A 25074-nucleotide genomic window follows, 5' to 3' on the forward strand; every position below is an offset into this window, starting at 1 on the left:
TATTCTGGGAGACCAGTATTTTATTTTGAACATATATGTTTGCTATCATATAATTTAAGATTTATTCATATATATATATATCGGAATGAATTACTTCTACAATAACTCTGTATTTATGAGGCTTTAAAATACTGATTATCTAGACTATAAATGGATTAACAAAATTATGAGAAAATATATTCAAGTCTTATAGGTTTGGAATGACATGAGGGCAAGTAAATGATTTTGTGTGTGAAATTTACCTAGAGGGAAGACCAAGATTGATGACTCTCCAAATCAGACAAGACAACTCCAAAGTTGGTTTGAGTTCTGCAATGAAAAACACAGACATCAATGGTTTTAATGAAATGAGCACGTAATCACACTGTCGTTGCATCAAAATGTGAAGTAAACCGATAGGAGACAACAGAAACATTTATTTTCTAAAAATAACTTACATAAAATCTCAAAAGAATGATGCTCTCCCATGTCTCTGGCTTTTAACATCTACAAAAACAAACATTATTTTACTCTTAGTAAAAAAACAACAACAACTGATAACATGAAATTATGAAGTTTACTTGCCTTAAACTATCTTTCCCTCTCTTCAGAAGAAGCTGAGAAAACCACCTCCTCACACAAACAGACTTCGGTGTCCTTAACTCCAGTTAGTTTGAGTTCTGCAAAGAGGGAGATCAATGGTTTCAATAAAATATGGACATGTGATCACACTGTTGTTGCATCAAAATGTGAAACAAACAGGCAGGACACAACAGAAACATGAATTTTCATAATAAATAAATAACTCACATCAGTCTCAAAAGAATGAAGTTATCATGTAGCTGGATTTCAACATCTATAAACCATCTATGGATCATGATTATGCTTTGCCTGCACGTTCTGTGAAGCGCAAACGTACGGGTGAAATAAATGACCTGAGAAGGTTTTGGGACGAAGAAGAAACGAGACACGGGTAAATATTGGAGTTGCATTTCCAAGATAGAGAGAGCTTCGTGACAAGCTGAAACTACAGAGAGATGCTTGCATTCTAATAAACAGGTATGCATCCATTCAGCTAACTGTATCTATCCGTATATTTTGTGAAACGATGATGTCTTGTGTAAAACGCAGACGGACTAGCTCTCATGTAGAGTATAATGTAAATCTACATGTGTTCTATATCTAGCTGGACAAAGTAGCTTCAAATGCAGTTCACTATCTTTTCGATATCATAGTATAAACGTAGCCTAATTATAATTATTAACGAAAGGCAACCGTTTTTTTTTAAACATATATTACTAGCTAGATGGAATATTGATTTGATAGGGGTCTCATAATTCATATATCTCTCCGTTCGAAAATACGTGATTGTCAAAATACTAAGGCCGGTGACACAGTGGCTGCGTGGCGTCTCTGCTGCGTGCCAGAAGCGCGGACGCTGCTGCTGCTGTAGGTGACGGGAGACCGCCGACAGACCAGGCTCTTGTCTTCATGACAACAATATCTATACTTCATGTTGAACATAAATATAAAGCCTACTAATAAAGGACATCGTCAACAGTATTGACGGCAAAATAGACTTATGTTTGACAGGTGCAATATTTGAAAATCGATAATTATTTATTTATTTTTTAAATTACATTTGTATCTGAATTTATGTCAACCTATAGACTTTCAAACATCAAAATGTCATGAATTAATATGTATTTGTGTACAAAATTACATATAAACATATTTTCCTATTATATTTTGCCTGGAAACGCTTCCAACACGTGTGTGTGTCGCGTGAAAAATAGGCGTCGGTTCTATTTCTAGCATGCACACGCCGCGCCTGAGACACGCGTCTCACACAGGCAGTCTGCAAGCTCTAACCTATTAACATGGGAGCCGAATTAAAAACTGCCACGCAGTTTCTTTGTTTCCGCCTTTCATAAAACCTTCCGCCTTTCATACAACCGGGTAAACAATAAACGATAACTTTACATTTTGAATATTTACTTACCATAGTCTTTCACTCGTTTCTCACTTCTTTCACGCTGAGAAAATGGTGGCTGCTCGCACTGGAGACGTACGATCTTGACGTGACGTGCGTGCTCTCCTTCACGTGCACATTCTCAACCCAGCCCCGCTGGGTTAAAACGGAGAACAATTTTCAATCTAAACTTGGGTTAAAACATCCCAAAATCCTATCCAGCGGCCTCAACCCAGCATTTGGGTTGAAAAAACAACCCAGCGTTTTTTAGAGTGAATAATTAAATTAGAGAGGTCTCAAATTATAATTGTTACTAATAAGAATTGCTTTAGCAAGCTCTCTGGCATTGTTGCTAGTAAGAATTTCATTATAGAGTTAAAATGCAATTATGACAAGTTAACACTTGGAATATTTTAAGGTAATTCGGCTTGCCGTATTCTGCAGCAGTTTTTGGAGCAGATGAGCCTCAGCTACAGGTAATGCTGACGTGTAATTAGATGTTTTCAAAGGCAGAATTAGGGTCTATATAATTTTGCATAGTAAAATAAAAGTAAACGGCATGTTCAAGTGGGCAGTTAAAAAATGAACGAATAAATAAAAAAGTTTGTAGAAATGTGAAGTTAACATGGGAAGAAATAACTAAATCCTTGCCAATGTAGTGACACTGCTTTGGTTTTTTTTATTATTATTTTTTTTTTATTATTATTTTATTTTCCTGAAATTGTTCATTAGGCCTTCCGTGGGGTTCTCTTCGCCTGATGTGATCACTTAAGATTGTTTCAGTGACACCCTATTATAAATCCAAGATTCATACAATGAGAATTAAATTGTCTGTTTGTGAATTTTGAATGTAAAGACATCCTAATCAGTCACCTACTGATTTTACAGTCTTGCAGCTTCACCATTTGCCGACATGCGCAATCTTACCTTTCATCCGCCATTACCGGGGCGTCAGTAACACGGGTGTGTAGTACGTGTGTCTTCCGCAGCTGTGTTGATATCTGCAGGCGGAATCGTGCAGCGGCGGCTGGTGACGGCGGAGTCCTCACGGTTCCGTTAAGCATCTCAGCTCGCCGCATCCTCCAGAGAGAGCGCGCGAGTGTCGCTAGTTGCCATGCGCGGATTACACTTGAAACTTTACGGTTGTTTCAAAAATCTAAACAAATAGTGTTTATTGCTTGACTTAGGCTACTAGAGTAGCGGTCTAGGTTGGTTTAATTTATTTTATGTAGGCCTAGCTATCTAATAGGCTTGTGTTCATTCACATATGTTTGTTATAGATGTTTGTGATTTGTAACTTTTTGCATGTCATGTCTTTCAGGGAAATACAAACTCAGACCTGCTTCTTTAGAGTTCACGGTAGCTTATCAATATGAATATTATCAGCAGTCATCATTGCAGGAAAATGTGGGAGGAAAATATATTGCTCCATCTCCTGGTTATAATCAGGCAGTGCAGAAATTTGAGTTGTCTGTCAGAGTCGTTTAAAGATGATAAATACGAAAATCCTGCATGGTTTGTGTCAATTGACACAAGATTTATTCGTTTTTATGAAACTATTTGGCAATAAATAAACAAGAAGCCAACGAATATGAAGGCTTGTATAGATAAGAAAATAGATGAAATAAAATATAGGCTATAAGAAATAAAATAAAATTAAATGTAAGATCTAATATCGAAGCTACAGAAAACCGTTTCTTTATGTTGTCTTGGCAATTACTTTTCTGTTATGACAATCTTTTGTTTGTTTGTTTTTAATTGAGGCAATATTTGGGGTTTTACACTCATAGTTGTTTAAAAAAAATTTGATTATTTAAAGTCCTTGTGTTTATAAACATATTTTATATGTTTTATAGCGCTAGATTCTTGAAGATCAATATAATTTTTTTAATCGTTAATGCAATAAAGTTACCTTTTATAGGCACAACATTATTATTGTTGTTGTTGTTATTGCATAATAGTATATATTTCTCAAATCTCCTCATGGTTTCATTATAAACAGTGATAATTAAAATATGTTGTTTTAAAAGCCACATCATACCTAAATGACTTTGACAGGTTTAATGGGTGTACCGAGGCTATTAGTTGTTGCTATTAGTTATTAATTAAGTCTAGTTTAACAAATGTTTTTCTCTAGCAGTGGTTTTGCATGTTTGACTGTATACATAAACTTAAAGTATAATTATGTTTTTGAATTCTGTCCTCCAGACTAAAATACAAGTAAACTCATATTGTTATTAATATGTTTGTTGGTTGAACAAGAGAACACAATCAAAATCGGAATGCTTTAAGAGTCAACTATTCAAAGAAGTTAGCTTTTAACTGAAAGACTGGAGGTTTATTCTCAAAACAAGAGTATTTTTCATAAATGTAAGGTTGGGGAAAATTGTCACATTTATATCGGGCAGGTTGTCACGTGTTTCTCTTGTAGTATTTTTATACAATTGAATGATTAGCCTACAATATCCGTTGGTCAAAACAATTTTTAGAATGTTTGCTAGCTCTTTGAGGTTCTGTTCGTCATAACTGTTTTACTGTTTGAATTTTGCTGCAAAGATTCCAGATATGACGTACTGAAGCATTTGTTACAATAGATCAACGTGTTAAACGAAATAAAATAATCGTCAGTAATTTAATTAAAAGTGCTGGAGTAAAATGTTGATTTGTACCCACCCCATCGAATGTTTTTATGGCTTCTATTGGTATCTTCATATTCTGTAATAATCTATTGACCTCACAAACAGCTTTGGAAGGTAATATAATTGTGTCTTCATTTATATCTCTATTGCAGACAATAAAAGGAATTGGTTTTATCAAATGTTTTATTCTTGCCGTCTTTCTTTTCAAGTCTTTAATAAAAATGTTTTATGATGGTTGACTTTACTCTATTACATCTTAATATTTCACCAGTCATAATTCCAGTGCTGTTAATCACTAATCAATGGAAATGAATGTGTAGTTCATGCTGAAGACTGCTGTCAGTGGTATTCACTTCATCTCTCTGTATAAACTCACATCTTCACTTCTCAAAATATGGACGAACATGACGATTTTCTTTTCTGTGCTGCCATCGTGTGGTTATAATCAACATCTACAAACGACAAACCTCGAAACCTTATAGATAATAAAAACACATTTATATTCCGCATAGACTAATTATGCCTTTCATATATTTTTAAATGCATTATAATACTTTCACACTTTATCTATCACTCTGAGGTTCATTCATCTTTTAGATTAGTTCATATCATTCAGGCTTTACCAGGGCCGGCTGGGGCGCCATCTGCTGGACTGGGCGCAAACTTAAATGTATGTATCGTATTATGAAAGCTGCGCACACGCTGTACACTTTTACTGTGCACTGTCCACACACTGCTTGTATTTGTCCATTTCTTTTACTAGATTTACAATCCTAAAAAACGACTGAGTCACTCTGACAGGCAGCTGTAAAACTCACGCGCGTTGCTCAGCAACCGGGAGTGGCGCGAAAAACATCTGACAGCTGGTTTTAGCTTAAATGATGGGGTAAAAGTTAAATTAATGATTAATTCCCACCAAATTAAGAATTTGTGAGCTAGTTTTATTAATTACTACGACGTTAATTCGCGGCCATGATTTCATAAATCCTTGAGTTTTAACGACGAAGTATTATAAGTGAATCTAGCCTGCACATTAATTAAACTTATCAGATGACAAGAGTATGGTTGATGTAAGGTTTGTAAGATTTACCTGCAGCTTAATGTATTCGTGTGAATACTGGCTTAATAGTCGTTGTTTTACCATATTTATGTATAAAATATCTTTCATATTTAAACTGCACTGACTGCCTAGTTGCAGTGTGTGTTAGCCTGTTGTTTTGGCATTGCTTTGCAATGAGGAATGAGGCGTTTGCCAATTTTTATAGCTTGTTACAATTTGGCCTAATCTACAGGTCTACTCCACATACAGTCCATTGATATCATGTGTTAGTTTCTGTCATGTTCTGCATGGCCAATATGAAGTGATTTTATGGATTTGGTTAGGCTCATTGTAGGACAGATGATTAAATAAGGCACTAGGGATATTTTCATGTTCTCAAAATATTCTAACAAGTAGGCTCTCTTTTTCAAGATACATATAACAATCCAAAAAGGGAGATCCCTGCCCGAATTGAAGAGATGCACCACATGCTGCATCACATATATATATATATATATATATATATATATATATATATATATATATATATTCCAGTTGAATATGTTAAACAAATGTTTCTTATTTATCTCTCTCTGTCTCTCGCTCTCTCTTATTTATCTCTCTCTTTCTCTAGAGTTGAAGCCTACAGCCATTCTATCCATGCAGCAACTGATGGAAAAGGGGTTCACTTTGGTGCTGTTGTCGCAAAAATGACATATATATATATATATATATATATATATATATATATATATTTATTTATTTATTTATTTATATATAAATAAACATTCTTGAATCATTCTTGTGTCTTGTCTTGCCTCTCAACAACTTTTAAAATATTGGCTGTAATTTAGTGACTCCATACGCTGATTCCAACTTTAACTTACCTGATAATGAGCTAATTCACCTTAAGGAGGTTAATCAATATACTGTATAATTCAAGAGACTAAGACTTTTAAGGTTCTCCATTTTTTACAATTGTTTTAAAATTGATATACATCAATTTTACATTTCATTTATATTTTGTGTAAATCCATGTTTAAATTTAAAATTGTGACTCAAAGCACATTTAGTAATTAACCTCTGCTGCATTTTGAATCAAAAATCACATTTAAAAACAAATACTACTGAGATTAATATATTGATGCTATATACAAAGTAACGTGACTGCAAACTAAACCAACAGGGTACTAGAACTGCGGCCCTGAAACTGCAGCCGACCGTCCAGTACGGTAGGTGGCGCTGTCACGAAAAACTAGGGTCCTAGATCTGCGGTCCTTAATCTGCAGCCTCCGGTTGTGCAGGAACATACTATTGAAATTTTCCGTTGATCTGTGCAAATATTTCCATCAACCAACAAGAGGCAGAAACACACGGCACAGATGCACGCTACAGTCATATTCTCAAAACAAGATTTTGATTACCGGTAGGCTTATTAATAATTTGATTAATCTGGTCCAATTAAAAAATATCCCATAAATCTCATGATCAGAACTTAAACAGCAATACATATTAGATCAGTTTGTCTCTTTATTGTAATTCTGAAATATTTATATTCCAAAAACTACTAGTGCATCCTCAGAACTGAAATTCATCAGACTACAAGGAATAAATAGAATCCATTCAATGAAAATGTTTTGAAATACATTTTTACATTTCAAAACGTACAGATGAGTGGTTTTTCAGGTACTCATGCCCCACAGTAACTATAAAACCAGGGTTTCTGCACGTTATATGAATAAACATTTAATATTTTGAGCAAAGTAAGTGAAAATATAAGGACTAAATTGATTGAACACAATATGTCATTACGGTCTCTGAACTACTTTTTAATTTCACACACACACACACACACACACACACCTACCTTGAGGCTTGAATAGCTCTGCTCCTGAACACTAGAATATAGAAAAAAAACTGTTCTATATCAGTATTTGTGTCTCATTTTAGTGCAAATGTCTAAAGATTTTTAAATCAAAATACATTTATCTTATAAGTTGTTACATAAAATGTCTTGTTTTCTGAGAAACTGTAGTGAGTTTGTGAATAAAACAAATATCTTCCAATGGGCTAAAACATAATAATAATAATTCAAATGGAAAACGGGTTTAAATTCTCCATGGACATTTTTGTTCTTGTTTTAAGCATAAACTCCCTTAATTTTGTTGTTTCTCAGAAAACAAGTCTTCTTTATTTTGCATCTCAAGTAAATGTATCTTGATTTAAAGATGATTAGATATTTGAATCCCGAATCCCCATGAGTCTGTGTACGGTATTCAGGTTTAAGTCTCCACCAGGATATATAAACCTGTGTACTGTACACACATAAACAATCACTCACACACACACACACACACACACACACACACACACACACACACACACACACACCAAACTGTCCATTCTTCAATAACCAAGACCAACATTTAACAAGCTTATTTTTAATGGATCTGCAAAATCGTTTGAAATTCCAAAGAGAACGCTCCCCTCCCTGACACGTGTCTGGACCAGAAGAGATACTTCCCGTCAATTACAAACATGGCAAAACTTACAAAGGACCCCAAAAAACCCAAAGAAACCAGCATGCAGGAGAGAATGAGTAACTGAGTGAAAAAAAAACAAAGATGAGATTCATAAAACAAGTAATTCTGAAACAAAACAAAAAATATATATAATGCCATTCTCTTCTGAGCAAACAGGTTGAATCCGGATGGTTCCACTCGGGCGTGTTGGGTTGAGTTAGCGGGTCAAACAGAGAGGAGAGAACCAGTGTGTGTGTGTGTGTGAGTGTGTGTAACTGTTACAGAAAAGTAATGTTTAAATGTGTGTTTGGGGGGGGGGGGGTGAGCTCTAAGGCTCTACATTAAGGCACCGGACGAAATAAATCAAAGAACAAAAAACCCAGCTAGAGAAGATCTCTCACACTAACACACAACACTAACCCCAAAACACTGGACAAAGTCTTGTCTAAATCGCGACGCCGCTCCTCTGTGCCGACGGACAGCGTCTCCAGGTCCACTGACGGTCTCTATGTAGTGGTGAATGCGCTTGTTGTTTAAATTCATTTCTTTCTTTCTTTAAACTTTAAAATAAGTAAGAAACAACATGAAATGACTTTCTCTTTACATTTGTTTTTTCAGAAATAAAAATGATGTCAGCAAGCAGTCGTAAGTCTGAGAGATGTTAGAGATGTGTTTTACGGAGAATCCCGTGAGAAGGACACAACGGAAGAGTGTTAGACAGAAATGAAGGATGTGTGAATGAGAGCGAGAGAGATGGGGGGGGGGTAATAGAAGAACAGGTTGTGTGTGTGTGTGTGTGTGTCTGTGTAAAATGAGTGAGTAACTGTGTGTCTGTTCAACTGCAGCACTTGGTCTTCCATCCTGTGACTCCACCACCAGTGCTGATGTCCACGTTTTCACTGTTGGGCTCTTTTACGGGCGTCTGCGGAAAAAACAACAACACAAAATAGATATGAACAAACATTTTGGATCTGCAAACATCACATTTGGAGTTTTGGAGTGAACCCGGGTTTATTTTGATCGCTTTCTGGTGCCAAACTCGCACCACTGGTTGAGTCACTGCTTCTGTCCGGCTGATCAGGATGCTCAAACAAACAGAGCCACAGTGTTCATTAGGGGTGTGAAATAATATCCTAATTGTTGTTTTAACAATAGGTGATCTGACATTATCGAGTATGTCACTCACTTTGCATAAAACACAAACAAAAACACATCTTGAAAGTCCAAAAGCATCCACTGCATGATAAAGCCTGTTAGAATGCCTGGTAACACTTTATTTTAAGATGTCCTTCTTACATGTTACATGTACTTACTGTTGTTGTTATAATAATAATAAATAAAGGCATAATTACATGCTATTAACCGTAAACCAAACCCTCATCCTATCCCTAACCCTATTAAGTACATGTAGTTAATTAAAATTACAATGAGGACACCTTCAAATAAAGTGTAACCGAATACCTCTATAAGTCCAGATATAAAAGCTAAATATCCCTGTATGGGTTCTTCCTTTTATATTTATATAGTTAAATAATATCACACAAGCAACAGTAATGCTTTCAAAAATAGACATTGTGAGCGCAATTGAACAAAAGCTAATATTGAGTGAGAGTTACATTTTAGGCACAATATTGTTTTATACGGTCAATGAAAAATAGTTCAAAACAAAGCTAAAGCAGAACATTTGTACATCTCAACACTGCAGTGTTTCATTTCTGAATTAATCTGTTTTTGAATGAATCATATGAGTCAATGATCCATTGATAAAGACGGTCACTTGGGAACAGCCCTATGGCATCTTATTTTTCTAATTGAAAAGAATTTGACATAAAAAGATGACCCATTTAATAAGGTTTGGGAGAACTTTACAGGCTCACTTTGAACACCATCATCCAAAAATGAAAGAGGTAGAAGACCTCCAGAAATTTGCCTGCTAATAAAGTTTTACTATCAAATTGAAATAATGACTCAAAGAATCAAATCGGATCATGGGATTACTAACTATTCCAACCCCTATTTGTTGATGTAAACTAAAAGCAAAATCCAAATCGAACCACAAAATGAGAAAATTCCTGTCTTTACAGAGACAGGATAAATTAATAAGTAGATATTTTATTCATAGATAAATTCATCAACATCTTATTTCAACAGAAACACAATTGAGGTGGGAATCTTTCAGCAAATTGATTTGTAATTTTAAAGCGATTCTGTGAGTTGACAGTGACTTTTGTTTTGTTGTATTATGATTCAGAAAAAAACATATAGACTCATTTCTACACTGTGCCACAAATAGAAATGGAGTATAACAGACAAGTAAACACCAAAAGCAAAAAAACCAAGCATTTAATATTCCAGAGAGATCAGCTGCTGTGACTGTGTATTTATGAGTTAAATGACATGAAATCACTGCTTTTCAGCACTGCAATGTTTTTGCTTAAAAGCATTGAGCACAATAACAACGGTGTCTTCAGTCAGTCATTCCCGAACTCACCTTTCTGAGAATGTCTTCTGCTAACGTGAGGAACGCCTTCTCGATGCTGATGTTGGCTTTTGCACTTGTCTCGAAAAAGCGAATCCCATGTTCTCTTGCGATCTGAGGATCAACAAACACAAGTAGTCAACATTCGTTGTGTTGGCAGGCCTGAACTAATATGTATGGAGCCATTAAAGTTTCTTAGAGATATCAACACTCAGCAATGTGCTTCAATAGAGTAACTGACAAATATTCAACAAATAAACTGACTCATATAACATAAAAAATCTAAAAAACATTAAATGGTAACTTTTGCCATTAATCACTTACCCCAAATGTCGTTTCAAACCCGTAAACACTTTGTTCATTTTTGGAACACAATTTAAGATATTTTGGATGAAAACCAGGAGGCTTGTGACTGCCAAGTAACTTACACTGTCAAGGTCCAGAAAAGTATGGAAGACATCGTCAGAATAGTCCGTCTGCCATCAGGGGATCAATCTGAATTTTATGAAGCGACGAGAATACTTTTTGTATGCGAAAAAAACAACAACAATTTGTCTCCTCTGTTTCTCTCCGAATCACCGTAGCACTATTTTGGAGAATTTTGGCACCACGCTGATGCAGAGAGACACAGAGAAGACAAATTGTTGAATAAAGTTGCTATTTTGGTTTTCTCCAGGTACAGAAAGTATTCTTGTCGCTTTATAACATTACAGTTGAAGCACTGATGGCAGACGGACTATTCTGACGATGTCTTTCAAACTTTTCTGGACCTTGACAGTGTAAGTTACTTGGCAGTCAATGGGACAGTCACAAGCCTCCTAGTTTTCATCCAAATTATCTTAAATTGTGTTCCGAAGACAAACAAAGCTTTTACGGGTTTGGAACAACATGGGGGTAAAGTGATTGATTGAATGACAAAATTTTTCATTTTGGGGTGGAGTATCCCTTTCATAAATATGTCAAATATCTCAAATTCCCCATCCTGACTAGGGCTGGGTATTGAGACAAATTTCACAATTTGATTCAATTTTGAATTACAAGCTTGTGGTTCCATTTTCAATTTTAATTTTGAGCTTCAATCTTGATTCAGTATTGATTAGAGCTGAAGATCTTTGCCCAAACCCGACGGGTTCGGGCTTAATTTATATCATCTTACGCGGGCTCGGGCTTGTGCACCGAAGGTAAACGAGCGGTCATGTGTTTCGATTAGCGCTAGAAATATGTGAAAATGGGTGCTGAGTAGGTGTAACGGAGGCTTGCCTCTGGTGATTACGTTTTGGTTGCACCAGCAACTAAAGCAAAGTCTGACGTGTGGAAAAGTTTTGACCATGTTTATAATGAGAATAATGAGTGAATAATGACGCACCATCAGTGAGCACAGGAACGCGCTGAAGACATCTACAGTGGATTCAATCATTTTCCAAAAACATGTAGGCTTAGCCTAATCGCTGTGAGTAAAGGTTTTTCAAATGATAAATAAATATTCATTGAGTCTTAAATGCATAATGTAGACAGAGTATATAGGATAATGTTGGCATTATTCTTTTATTAAATGTCAGCTGCTAGTGGCGAGGCAAATCCGGCTATTTATAGGCTAAATGAGCCTATGTCTGTGCTAAAATGTTACGATGTTACAGAGGACTTATTTTATTTCTTTATTCCAACTTCCAAGTGGTCTAGTCTACGTTAGTCACGAATACATTGTTAAAACGCGTGAGCTGTATGTGTGCACACATTTGAATAATGTCGGGCTGTAAACGGGTTCGGGCTTTTAGAAAGGTATCAATCAAAATGTACTTGTCGGGCTCAGGTTACACATTTAAACAGTGGATGGCAGCTTGTTTGACGGATTTATTTAAACATACATTAAATATTACAGAATAGGTTAAGTAAAAGCACAACTTAATACTGAGTTCATGGTACTACTAATACTACTAATACTGAGCAACAGAATGGCTTTTTTGAGGTAAACGCATCATTATAACATTGTTAACAAGCTGTTTCACTGACACCTTTCCATGGTTGAAACACTGATAGTTTGTTTTTAACACCTTCTGATTTTTATTCAAGTATATTTGGTTCAGTAACTGGTAGTAAAGAGGAAGAGATAAGTTCTCATGCCATGTCTATACAGAGGTCTGTCGCACAACATTAAAGAATTAAACACCAAAACTAGGGCTGCACGATATTGGGAAAAAATGACATTGCGATATTTTATTTTTCTGCGATATATATTGCGATATGAAATCTAATCAAATTTTTTCTTACAAACAAAAATGGGGTGAGCACACTTACATTCTCATTTTAAATGATTTAAACATCGACACCATCGTGTCACTTGATTAATATGCGTGAGGGAGAGAGAGCAAGACAGCGCTCGTGTTGTTTGAATACGATGAGCGTGCGGCCGGGGCTCTCTCTCTCGCGCTCTCTCTCTCCCTCTATCTGTCTGTTTCCCTCCCTCCCTCCCTCTCTCTCTCCCTCCCTCTCTCTCTCTCTCTCTCTCGCTCTCTCTCTCACTCTCTCTCTCTTGCGCTCGCGCTCTCTCTCTGCTCTTTCTTATATGTGCCCTGTTAAACTGACAGGACTTAAAAACATACCTGTTCCCCCTTGGCTTTTGGTACGACACGTTTGTCCTCCATGTCACACTTGTTGCCTAGCAGCATCCTCTCCACATCCTCGTTAGCGTGCTGTAACAACATACACAACATTTGAGTCGATGCATTCTTACAAAATACTCATGTTCAGACTGACAGCCTCAATTAAAAGTAGTTTCAGAAGTTACAGAAGAAACCGCACTTAAGAACTGAGTTTGCATCAGTGGTGCAAGTAACTTGGATTTGAACACACAACCACATCCCTCATGGAGTCCCATGTTATATGAATTCTCTTGAAAGTGCTGATTGTTGGGAAATTCTGCATGAATCATCAGACTAAAAAAAAATCAAACCGTCAGCAGACTATGTATCTTTAAGTTGGTGTTTTTACAGCACTGGAACTTCAAAAGTCCCACACCAGCGGTTCTCGACTCAAAAATAGCTCAGAGGTCTGTTCTATTTATAACAGCACAACAATACAAAGCAACTACCCATATGGTCATGCACAGTTAGGCTAGTAAAATAAATGGGTTTATTAACTTTTAAAAGGGAAGAGAAAACACTTCCCATATTGTTTTTCACTGACGTCAGAAGATGCTTGTTCAAACAAATTCTGTATTTGGATACAACATCATGTCTCAAAAACATGAAAAAAAACTATGCAAGATAAAGGAAAACCGCATTCAATATGGTTTCACTTGACCAGAATTTGTTCTGGGCAGTCAATTATTGGCCAATATTTTCCTATTCAGCTCATGTCGTACTCATTTTACACATCACTGAGCCAGAGTTAACTAAAACCAGATTTTATAGTTTTAGTTGACTTAATTCTAGTTATTATAGTTCTTCAACTTTAAATGAAAGTGAGAAATATGAACTGTTGAACACAAAAAAAAATAATTTTGAACACTGTTGGCAACCAAAAAGTTTCTGTTCCCCATTGACTTCCATAGTATTTTCTTGTTTTATTATCAACAGACGAAGGATATACACAGAGGTTTGGGAAAACTTGATGAGCTAATGATGACAGAATTTTAATTTTTGAGTGAACTTCCCTTTAAAACACCATTCCCTGAATAACTGTCTATTCTGATGTTGTCTGAGGGGTGCAGTAAGGTTGTGTGAAGACTGACCTCATCAATATTTCTGAGCCATTTGCTGATGTTTTCGAAGCTCTTGGCATTGGTAATGTCATATACGAGCATGATTCCCATGGCCCCTCTGTAGTAAGAGGTAGTGATGGTGTGAAACCGTTCCTGCCCCGCTGTGTCCCTGCACAAACACATTGACAATCACAATCAAACACTGCAGCAGCCCAGACGCTCATAGACTTAATGGATTATAGACTAGATCCAAAATTAACTTCGGCTGGCAATAGCTGGTGAACACAGCTGACTAGTTGTTAAGAACCACCAATTGTTACCAACCAATATCTCAACAGCTGTTGCCATCAACTATACAGATGGACAAATGAGCATCTAATGCAATATGCATATCACAACAGCTTGGAATACCTGAATGATTTCAATAGTTCAAAAAAATGTAAGATTAATGTAACTTTATTACCAAGTTGAGCAAAGAATTGGTGGTATTTAAATCGTTTGTTGGTTGGTTTGTTGACTGTTAAAATGACATCGTCAGATTTGTAATCTTTCATGTAATGCTACAGTAAAACACTGCAGTTGATTTTTTTTATTATATATTACATTTATAGTGATGCTGTCTTCTCCCAGAAAGAGCATGAAATATGTGCTGGTTATGTAATTTTTTAAAATGTATTTAAATATAATTACTTTTTTTCATCTAATTTTAAATTGGTTTTACACACTTAAAGCATGGTCGTAACTTAATGGTACTTACCATATCTGTAGCTTTATTTTCTTTCCTTGCAATTCAACTGTTTTGATCTTAAAATCGATTCCTAAAAAGACACAACAAAAGACGTAAGTTGAAGAAAGACACTTAAAAAGTGGATTGGGTCCACTTAGAATTGTAATACTAGAATGGAGTTAGATTTTAATTTTATTGTACTCTCTTCCTAAGGGACTTTTTAGGAAGCTTTTTCACCAGGACGTTGATGCTGAAAGTCAAGTCAGAAGGTCTTCTCCAAATATCCCAAAGGCTACACTACTTTAAGCAGATTGTTATTTGCCATTTTTGCTGTACTACTGATAATAGGGTGGCACGATGTCAACAAAATTGGCATTGGACATGTGAAACATCGCAATGGGTGATTACATGGAGGAGAGGGGGCCTTTCTGTATTCAGAAAGGCACAGAAAATAAATAACGATTGCTAATGGTCGCCCGTTACATTACAGTACATCAAATTTCACTTACCACATAAACAGAGAAAGGAAAGATGACTCAGGACGATAGCGACTGATTTGCAGATCCTCAGCACCACTGACAAACATCTAAATCTTGTAAAATGTGTGGCGAGTACTGCCGCTCAGTGGTATAAACTGAGTCAGTACGTCTGATCAAGAATCTCGAAAGTTACAGTGAAACTAAAAAGCAGTCATGCATTCAAAACCAGTTTCAATGCCAGGCATAACAGCAGCTGCCTGATGCCTGCCATTTATATACAGTATAATTACTCAATGATAAAACTGCAGGAGAAAGTACGGAAATATATATTTTCCTCCCATCTCGTATTTATTCCCTTTAGAGGTTCTGTAGTACAAGTCATTTTCTTTCTGAACATGGTCTATTAAAACCCAAATCACAAAAAGAAGTCAGTACACGTTTCTTTCAGTTGAAACAACCCAGACATGCATTTTAGTCTGGGACTAGGTCTAAGCCTTGTCTGTGAAACCTGGCGTTAAAAAAAAGACCTATGTTTTACACTTTTCTTATCTACTGATCAATCATACACAATAAGACCAGGAACATCTATTAATTGGGAACTAGGGTCATTTTCATTTACTGTTGAATGCAAGGCCTGGTATGGAATGATATTGCGGACATTATTCAAAAGGCATTGCAAATTGTATTTGCAATTGCGTTTTCAATTTGTGGACGCATAAAATGTGACATAATCCAAACGCAAATGCAAATCGCGCATTACCGTTTTCATTTTCGATTAAGTGAACGCACAGTGTCTGCCAAATTTAAAATGGAAATGCAAAGTCCGTTTGCAATTGTGTTTTCCATATCTTACGAGCTATGAGCCTGTCATATTTCAATAGCAATATTAATTACCACATTTGCCTTTTCACTCTCTCTGCACTGTGCATGTAAACTGCCAAAACTCAAATGGAATCGCAATACCTTTTGCATTTGAATTTCCAACGTCTACACGGAAAACTGTCAATCAAGTGACAGGGGTGGGGCCATTTATTGGGCGTGTTTGCATTGGGAAGTGAAGATCGTACTAAAATGTACCATGTTTTTACTAGGGTAAATATAAGTTAACGATAGTGTTTATAATTAAGCCACAGTAGCCACAAATGTACAGTTGTCTGAGACGTTATGAAATGTTCTTTAATATCATGAACCATAAAATGTAGTCAGTGTTCTGCTATTGTTTATTTTCACAATAGGTAAACACAGGCCACACGTTAAGATGGTCACAGATCTGGTGCTGATTCAGTGTAGCTTGGTAGCTCAGTGGTTAGTGACTGTCATCTCTAATGGCATACCATCTTTTAGTGCGTGTTCGAAACCCGGGCCAACACAGACGTTCTTTTAATTTTTTTTGTTTATCCTACTAACTTCAGCCGCCAAACGGTAGATCATACAGTGAGGAAAATTGCAGTAGTCAAGGCGAGCTGACATGTTATCAAGTACGCTGCTGTTTGCAGAATTACCGGACCTGCGTCCTCGCAGACATCACACTCCTGAGTCGAATGCACAAAGTCTGAACTACTGAGGATGCAAGTCCGAAATCAGCGGCTGAAGTTAGTAGGATAAACAAAAAAATAAAGAACGTCTGTGTTGGCCCGGGTTTCGAACACGCGCTAAAAGATGGTATGCCGTTGATGATGACAGTCACGAACCACTCAGCTACCAAGCTACACTGAATCAGCACCAGATCTGTGACCGTCTTAACTTGTGGCCTGTGTTTACCTATTATGAAAATAAACAATAGCAGAACACTGACTACATTTTATGGTTCATGATAAAGAACATTTCATAACGTCTCAGACAACTGTACATTTGTGGCTACTGTGGCTTAATTATAAACACTATCGTTAACTCATATTTACCCTAGTAAAAACATGGTACATTTTAGTACGATCGTCACTTCCCAATGCAAACACGCCCAATAAAATGGCCCCACCCCTGTCACTTGATTGACAGGTTTCCATGTAGACGTTGGAAATTCAAATGCAAAAGGTATTGCGATTCCATTTGAGTTTTGGCAGTTTACATGCACAGTGCAGAGAGAGTGAAAAGGCAAATGTGGTAATTAATATTGCTATTTAAATATGACAGGCTCATAGCTCGTAAGATATGGAAAACACAATTGCAAACGGACTTTGCATTTCCATTTTAAATTTGGCAGACACTGTGCGTTCACTTAATCGAAAATGAAAACGGTAATGCGCGATTTGCATTTGCGTTTGGATTATGTCACATTTTATGCGTCCACAAATTGAAAACGCAATTGCTAATTCAATTTGCAATGCCCTTTGAATAATGTCCGCAATATCATTCCATAGCCTGGTGATAAGTCTTGATTGACAAAACTACATAAATGAGTAAGCTCCACTGCTGAATTTTCATAAAAAATGTGGGATGTGTAAGCATACATTATTTTGTTGTAAAACCTTCTCAACAGAAATCTGGACTTGTGCAAATTGTCCTCTAAGGCTACTAGCGTGGGAGAAGCTTTTCCAAATGAGAAACAAACCTGAGTTTTCACTGTGCTAAACTGCATATAGGAAGAACAGAACTGACTGGACATTTTTATTGTATTCTCCATTTTAAAAGCAAACATTTAGCCCTAAAAATGGTTTTCTAGACACTTGCAGTTGAAGTAGTAGTATATTATATTTAAATGCCATGTCAGCATCTTAGGCTATTTTCTTTTGCAGTTGAAAGTAGCATCATAGCATCACAGTTCGTGTAGATAATGGAGGGTAAAGAGATCTCTCAGTAGCAGTGTGTTGTTGAGACTAGCACAGACCAACACGGACAGGACAGGCAGAATGGAAAGGTTCATCAGTGAAACTGCTGAGAGTTTAATGGCCCAACAGCACAGTAAAAGCATTCAGACTGAAACTCACACTGGAAAATGTCCTGAACTGATCACTGGTTAGTAACCATGTTTGTCTTGCTGCACAACTTTATTAGTGATGTTTGCAGAGAGACGTGGATTGGTAAGAGACTCCCACAACACCCTGGCAACCATGAACAATGTGCTAAAAAAAAAAAAACCTTAGCAACCACAGTGACAACCGAAATCACTCAAAACACCTTGGCAACAGCAGTAATGTCCTAAATTACTCAAAACACCTCAGCAATTCCACAGTAACAAGCTAAATAACTGAAAACACATTTGCAACTGCATAGTAACAACCTAAATAAGCCTACCTCTAAATATCTTGGCAAGAGCATAGTAAGAACGTAAATCACTCAAAACAACTTGGCAACCACACAGTAACAACCTAAATTGCTCTAAACACCTTAGAAACAGCACTATGAAGTTCAGTGTCCCTTTAAGAGCTGCACACATCTAATATGCAGGTACGCATCCGTTTTTCTCTCAACTGTTTACTTTCATTTCAAACAAAACCAATTGATTCTATATGTAAACCTTGTGTGTTCTGACAGTATTAGCCCCTAAAGATAACTTAGTCCAGTAATCAGGTGCTGTTTGACAGGTGTGTGCACGCGCTTCAGGTACTTAGAGAAAGCACCCGTCAGAACTGCCCGTGAATGAAACGTTTAACTGGCAAGGCTTTAAAGCTCATGCAAATAATGTACTTTTATGATTGCGAACAAGTGCAGTGTCCTGTGAGAGTAACTCTATCGATGAGTTAACACTGATGTAAGGCTGCACAACTAATCACATTTCTAATCGCAATTACAATTATGGATGCCACAATTACGTAATCATTCAAAGCAGCAATTAATTGTTCAAAGTCCACTTGTGTTATTCTGCAAGCTTAAGATATTTTTTTTCTTTCTACAAGTTATCTTAAGGGTTTTTTCATTGTTTTAGTATAACATTATAAAACCATTCATATTTTTACTTTTTTTATAATTTAAAGAAGAAACCAATCCGATGTGTATTTGACATTTGAGGCTTAACAATATAGAAAAGCACTAAAGGTTTTTCAGAGTGTATTCAAATTGTTAATTTTCATATAAAAATACGGCATGCAGTTGCATCAAGCAATGGTATAAACATCAATGTAAACTGTGATAATCGTAATTAATAAATCGCAATTCCAATTTCAAGGGAATAATCATCAATTCTGTCATAATCGTGCAGCCCTACACTGATGTGTATGTATGTGGCGTTATACAGTATATTGAGACGGTGGTGCCAGAAATGCAGCTGATATGTGCGCTGTAACACGATACTATGATATTTCTTCAAGAGCAGATTGTGGAGACATTTTTATCATCCACTATCTAAAATCATCATATAGCACACCCCAAACTAGTCAGTGTCAGTACTGTAGCAACACACTCTTCATTCATTGGACTTTACAGTGCTGTTATAAATTAGTGAAGAGATTTCAAGAGCTTCTACATTTGGATGTGAAACATTTAGGCAAAATGTATATTTTAGTCAGAATTACTGCTCTCCATCTGTTAGTCATCTGTGTGATTCTTCACTTACTGTCCGGATTATCCTTTATGCAAATGCAAATACTGGCGTGACTTTCTAACATTTACAGAGAAGAATACAACCGTAAGATGCAATTTATACACAGAAAAAACACGTCTCAAATGCATTAAGCAGTGAAAAGCATGTGACAGAAGAGAAAGCCTCTTTAATCACTATGTTTATGAGTTACTTAGAAGCCCTTAATATAAAGCACATCTCATGTTAGGACTACTTAAATCATGTACTTTTCCCACAGCGGCTCATCTCTGTCCTCCATTATTTTTCTGACGTGTTTGTGGACATGCGTGCTGAAACGAAAAACCTGTAACAGTTGCAAACACACGTTACAGCCCTAGATGCACAAAGACTGACCAACATATTTAGCTAAGCAGTAATGCTAAGCAGAACTCTAACCGCACACACATACACACAGCTGCACTATGGGTGGGAGCCGCTTTATGAAATGGTACACAAATGAGCAGCCAAAGACTGAGTCACTCTCACACAATACACACAAACCACCGCAGAGAAAGAACAGACCCCTGAAAGAGACACAAGAAAACTCTGCTGATGTGAATGACACATGAGAATATAAAAACAGAGTTAAAGTTACAGCAGAGGACACACACTCATAGTTTAACCTCTGGAAACATGTCAAAGGACTTTTGACTGAGCCTCAGTCTCTGCAGTCGGGTACGTTTATGCCACATATGGCTTTAAAGGCACAATTCACCAGATGACAATTGTGTTATCTTTTACTTAACCGTCATGTCGTAACAAACCAGTATGACTGGAACACAAAATAAGATATTTTGCTACTCCACTTCATACAATGAGGACTAAAGCTGTCATTTTTTGGCAAGTAGTTGACAATTAAAGAGCAGCCTGGATATTCTGCCTAACATCAACAAAAGAAATGAATACTCTGGTTAAATGTGACATAAGGGTGTGTAAAGGATTCCTGCAACAGTTTAAGAAGTCTGGATTTTGTCACTAAATGTGTGACTAGTTTAAAACTTGAGTTATACGAGTTCTGAACACATAGGACATGGAAGGGTTCCTGAAAGGCAGCCAATCAGACCCCTTCCCATGAGCCTTTGCAGCTGTGGGGCCCCTCAAGGATCCAGAATGAAGCACCGCCCAACTGAGCCAAGATCCTGTCAGTCAAAGAAAGAGAATCCACTAATGCCAGACAGAAAGAGAAAAGGAAAAAAATGCTCTATTAGTCAGTTTTTTTATGCATTTATAAAAGCTTAAATCAAGAGTTTAATAGTGCACATATGGTTAAAGTGTGTATTTGTGTGCGAGTGTGTAAGGTGATCTTTCCCTTGGGACTGCAGGGAGTTTCCGGTGAGTATTTTAAGGTTCTGAACTACAGAAAGGAGGAGGGAGGGAGAGAGAGAGAGAGCGAGAGAGAGATGCGCTTCAAGTGCATTCATAACCCATGTCCATAAAGTGACAGGATGTTGAATAAGGAAAAAATGTAAAGTGGGACTTTATTTTATCCTGTAGAAAAGAATTTTCTTTCCTGAACTAATCTGTCATTGGTCGAAACTTAAGTGTCCTTGATGACATCATCAATAAAAGAATGTCGTTTTAGAGACAGAGCAGGTAACATCTGGAGTAACAACATTTGGAGTAACATCTAGAATACCAACAAGAAACTGCATAAAGTGCAAACAGAGTCAATTATGATTACGTGTTAATTCAAAAAAATGAAACACTAAAATTGAAGGAAAAGAAGAAATTGATTAGAAGAGGAGTGAGTGGAATTCCAAATCTTCACTGATCTGATGACAAACCACCATTTCCTGACAGTTCAGAACTTCAACCCTCATTCTGATGGTTCACAACTGCACCTGATCACAACAGGAAGCCACAGGTGACACACACCAGGAGCGGTCATGTGACTCACAGCACAGAGATAAAAAAACACAGTCGTAAAGGTCACCCTTGCCTGTCCAGAAACCAGGTCAATATTGGTTTTTATTCCAAATCATGATCATTTCCAGGTTTTATCAGTCTGAAACACAATGGCGGCAACTTTATTCAACTTACAAATGCCATTAAAAACAAGTCTATTATTTCACAGATTAAACCATTTTATGTTAACTAATACTCCATGAACCATGTGATGTAAACAGTCAATTCTAGAGGCAGCACAAGTTATGAACTATATACAACACGAAAGGCTTTTTCTTTGGAATAACATGCGGTGATGAATCATTCACAATAACCAGGAAGAACCAGGAACGTGTTATGAAAAGTTATTTTTAAATTTCTTTTTAGGAACAATCCTGAACATGCATTATATAAATTTGTTCTAACATTATGTATGAACAAAAATGATCAAAAACAAAACATTAACAAATAACAAACAATAATGAAAATAGAAAACAAAAATGTAAAAAATATTTAATAACAATAATTCCAGTACAGGCTACTTGATGTACAATAATAATATCTACTAATTTAATTTAGATTTAATGTAAACTTAAATACATGTTCATCAACTAAAGGTCTACAAATGCAGGACTTTTCTTAATCAGACAAAATGTCAACGAAAGAGCATTTAGGATCCGTTCTTTCAAATAAATGGACAGGGCCGGCTGTGTCTAAATTTGCCCCATGAACCGGCGTGGCGCTGAGATCTCCAGTTACCCCCAGAGAAATGACCCTGCCGTACATAAACCGAGTTCAAGAGCATCTGCTAAATGACATCTACCCACGCCGTTCTCAGTGAATTTGTTCATGCGGTTCCTGTGATCTAACAGGTATGGCATTCTTCTCATTTTAACGCACTGAATTTACCTTCCAGGCATCTAAACACAGAGAAAAGGTGAAGATAGGAAGTGCGTATTATATTGCAACAATGGTACTCCAAAATCTGCATCAATTTGAACAGGACGTATATCTAGTATTTACATGCTTAGAGATGTTTGACAGGTGACAGACGATGGATTTGGGTTACATAAACAGGTAACTAAATCAAACAACAATTACATCAACGTTCAGATTCATTACTTCCCAATTTAATGGGGTTTATTTAGGAAGCTCATCTCCTTAAAAAAAGTACCATGGTATTACTATGGACTCTGGACACAGTTTACTCAAAAAGTACCTTGGAAAAACCCTGACATAATAATAATATAGCACTCAATACACTGTTACAATGGCAGCTCCGAAGTGCGTTTTTATGGAAGGGTGGAGAGATTGTTTGCAACTCTTACACCTGGCTATAACCCAACATCTACAGTCAACACATACACTTACAACCATGAAAAACCCATTTCAGATGTGCCTTTCCCATGATATCATGCAGAAAGCACCAGGAGGTGGTTAAATGACAGGTTTGCGGTTCCCAACCCTGGTCCTGGAGGCACCCCAAGTCCCCAACACTGCACGTTTTGCATGTCTCCTTAATCAAACACACCTGATTCGGGCCTTAAGCTTATAAGCAAAGACTCCAAGACCTGAAAGTGGCGTGTCAGAGAAAGGAAGCATGCCAAATGTGCAGTTTTGGGGTGCCTCAAGGACCAGTGTTGGGAACCACTTGCATAGAGAACACAATTAATCAACCGAGCCGAGTCGCATGCGCAGTAGCTCCGCCGATGACGCCACACTAATGAATTGTTTATGCTTTTTAAAATAACTCACGATCGATTATTTTAACAAACTCGTTAGTTAAACGCACTAGTGACGCAGTAACGATTTAACATGTTAACCGGTTTGGCTCTTAAAGCGATGGATTTGCGGGTTAACGTTACTCCATGTAACCTAACAGGCCGCTTGAACCTTTAACGTTTAATCTAAACTATACACAATGTATCGATTATCTCATCAGGACAAATTAGAAATTACATATAAAACACTGACAAGCCATTACTTGGACTCCTCCGGTATCAAATCATTATTTGTCAGTAAACCGCACGTTAACGCAAACTTTAGCCAAATAACCACTAACATGAATCCAAATATAACGTTACAGATGAACAGAACGACGTTTATTAGGCAACGAAAACAACACGGGGAACTCTGGAATGTTATTCTGAATCAACTGATTTCAGGGGTTTCTCTCAGATGATATGAATCAGTTAGCCGGTTAGCATGCTAAAGTCCAGAATCAAGGCCTAGTCGGCACATCCTCACACATTTAACAGCTTTTCTGACATAAAACAATAAACAAAACCCCGGGAGCGGGTGGATTCGGGTGTGATCCTCACCTATAGTGGAGATGAAGGTGGTGTTGAAGGCGTCGTCTGAAAATCGGAACAGCACGCAGGTCTTTCCCACCCCAGAATCACCAATCAAGAGCAGTTTAAAGAGCAGATCATAGGTCTTCTTCGCCATCTGAGCTCTTATAAACACACACTGATGAGAAACCGATAGAGACCGAGCGCGTGTTAAATGGAAAGCGTGTGTGTGTGTGTATTATCCGAAAACACACACCGGACAGTCTCTTCTTCACAGCTGAATTGCTTTGATTTCCTCTGTTGACTCTTTTTTTAAACTCCGAAGGAGATGTTTACGACGTGTGTCTCCTCTGAAAGTGTGGTGTCTGGTGTTTTAATGTCTCTGTCTTTCTTTCTTTCTCTCACACTGTCGGGACAAAATGGCTCCTCCGCCCGACTCTCTCTCTTTCTTCAAACTACACCAGCGATCTGATTCAAGTGAAAGATATTCCGCTTCATCCCAGCGATGCCGAACCGCGCAGATCTCGTTTGACAGCTGGATCTGAACCGACAGTTTGTACCGGGTCCGTTCGTGGAGTTTGGAAGAGAACAAACACAGAGACGACCGACCAACCGCCGTCGCCTTCGAATGGAGCCACCGCGGCGACACCCTAGATTTCATAGCCACGCCTCCCTCCCCGCCCCTACGTAAGCGCCTGGCGTTGTGATTGGCCGAACGCGCCGTTTTTCAAATCCATGTGGAACGCTGATTGGACGGAGAGACAACTGTCTGTAGACATGAGGGCATTATTGACGTAGCTTTTTTAGGGAGGGAGAATGCAGCTGGCGCAGCCCAGAGCCTGGCCCCTAACGACACTTCGTGGCCCTA

The 25074-nt window shown here is 37.3% G+C and overlaps 1 protein-coding gene and 1 long non-coding RNA gene across 2 annotated transcripts; both read right to left on the reverse strand.

Moving 5' to 3' along the window:
* Window positions 1–243: 243 nt before the first annotated feature.
* Window positions 244–842, reverse strand: LOC132107198 (uncharacterized). Its single transcript, XR_009424248.1, has 3 exons — window positions 790–842; window positions 438–659; window positions 244–309 (listed from the first exon to the last, which is right to left on the reverse strand). It is a non-coding gene; the product is annotated as an uncharacterized LOC132107198 (long non-coding RNA).
* A 7211-nt stretch (window positions 843–8053) lies between these two features.
* LOC132106444 (ras-related protein Rab-10-like) lies at window positions 8054–24870 on the reverse strand. Its single transcript, XM_059512122.1, has 6 exons — window positions 24237–24870; window positions 15088–15148; window positions 14361–14499; window positions 13231–13320; window positions 10643–10744; window positions 8054–9073 (listed from the first exon to the last, which is right to left on the reverse strand). The coding sequence occupies exons 1-6, from the start codon at window positions 24361–24363 to the stop codon at window positions 8987–8989; spliced, it is 606 nt and encodes a 201-aa protein (XP_059368105.1). The 5' UTR covers window positions 24364–24870; the 3' UTR covers window positions 8054–8986.
* Window positions 24871–25074: the final 204 nt, after the last annotated feature.

Source organism: Carassius carassius, chromosome 27 (genome assembly GCF_963082965.1).
Source record: "Carassius carassius chromosome 27, fCarCar2.1, whole genome shotgun sequence".
Taxonomy (NCBI): Eukaryota; Metazoa; Chordata; class Actinopteri; order Cypriniformes; family Cyprinidae; genus Carassius; species Carassius carassius.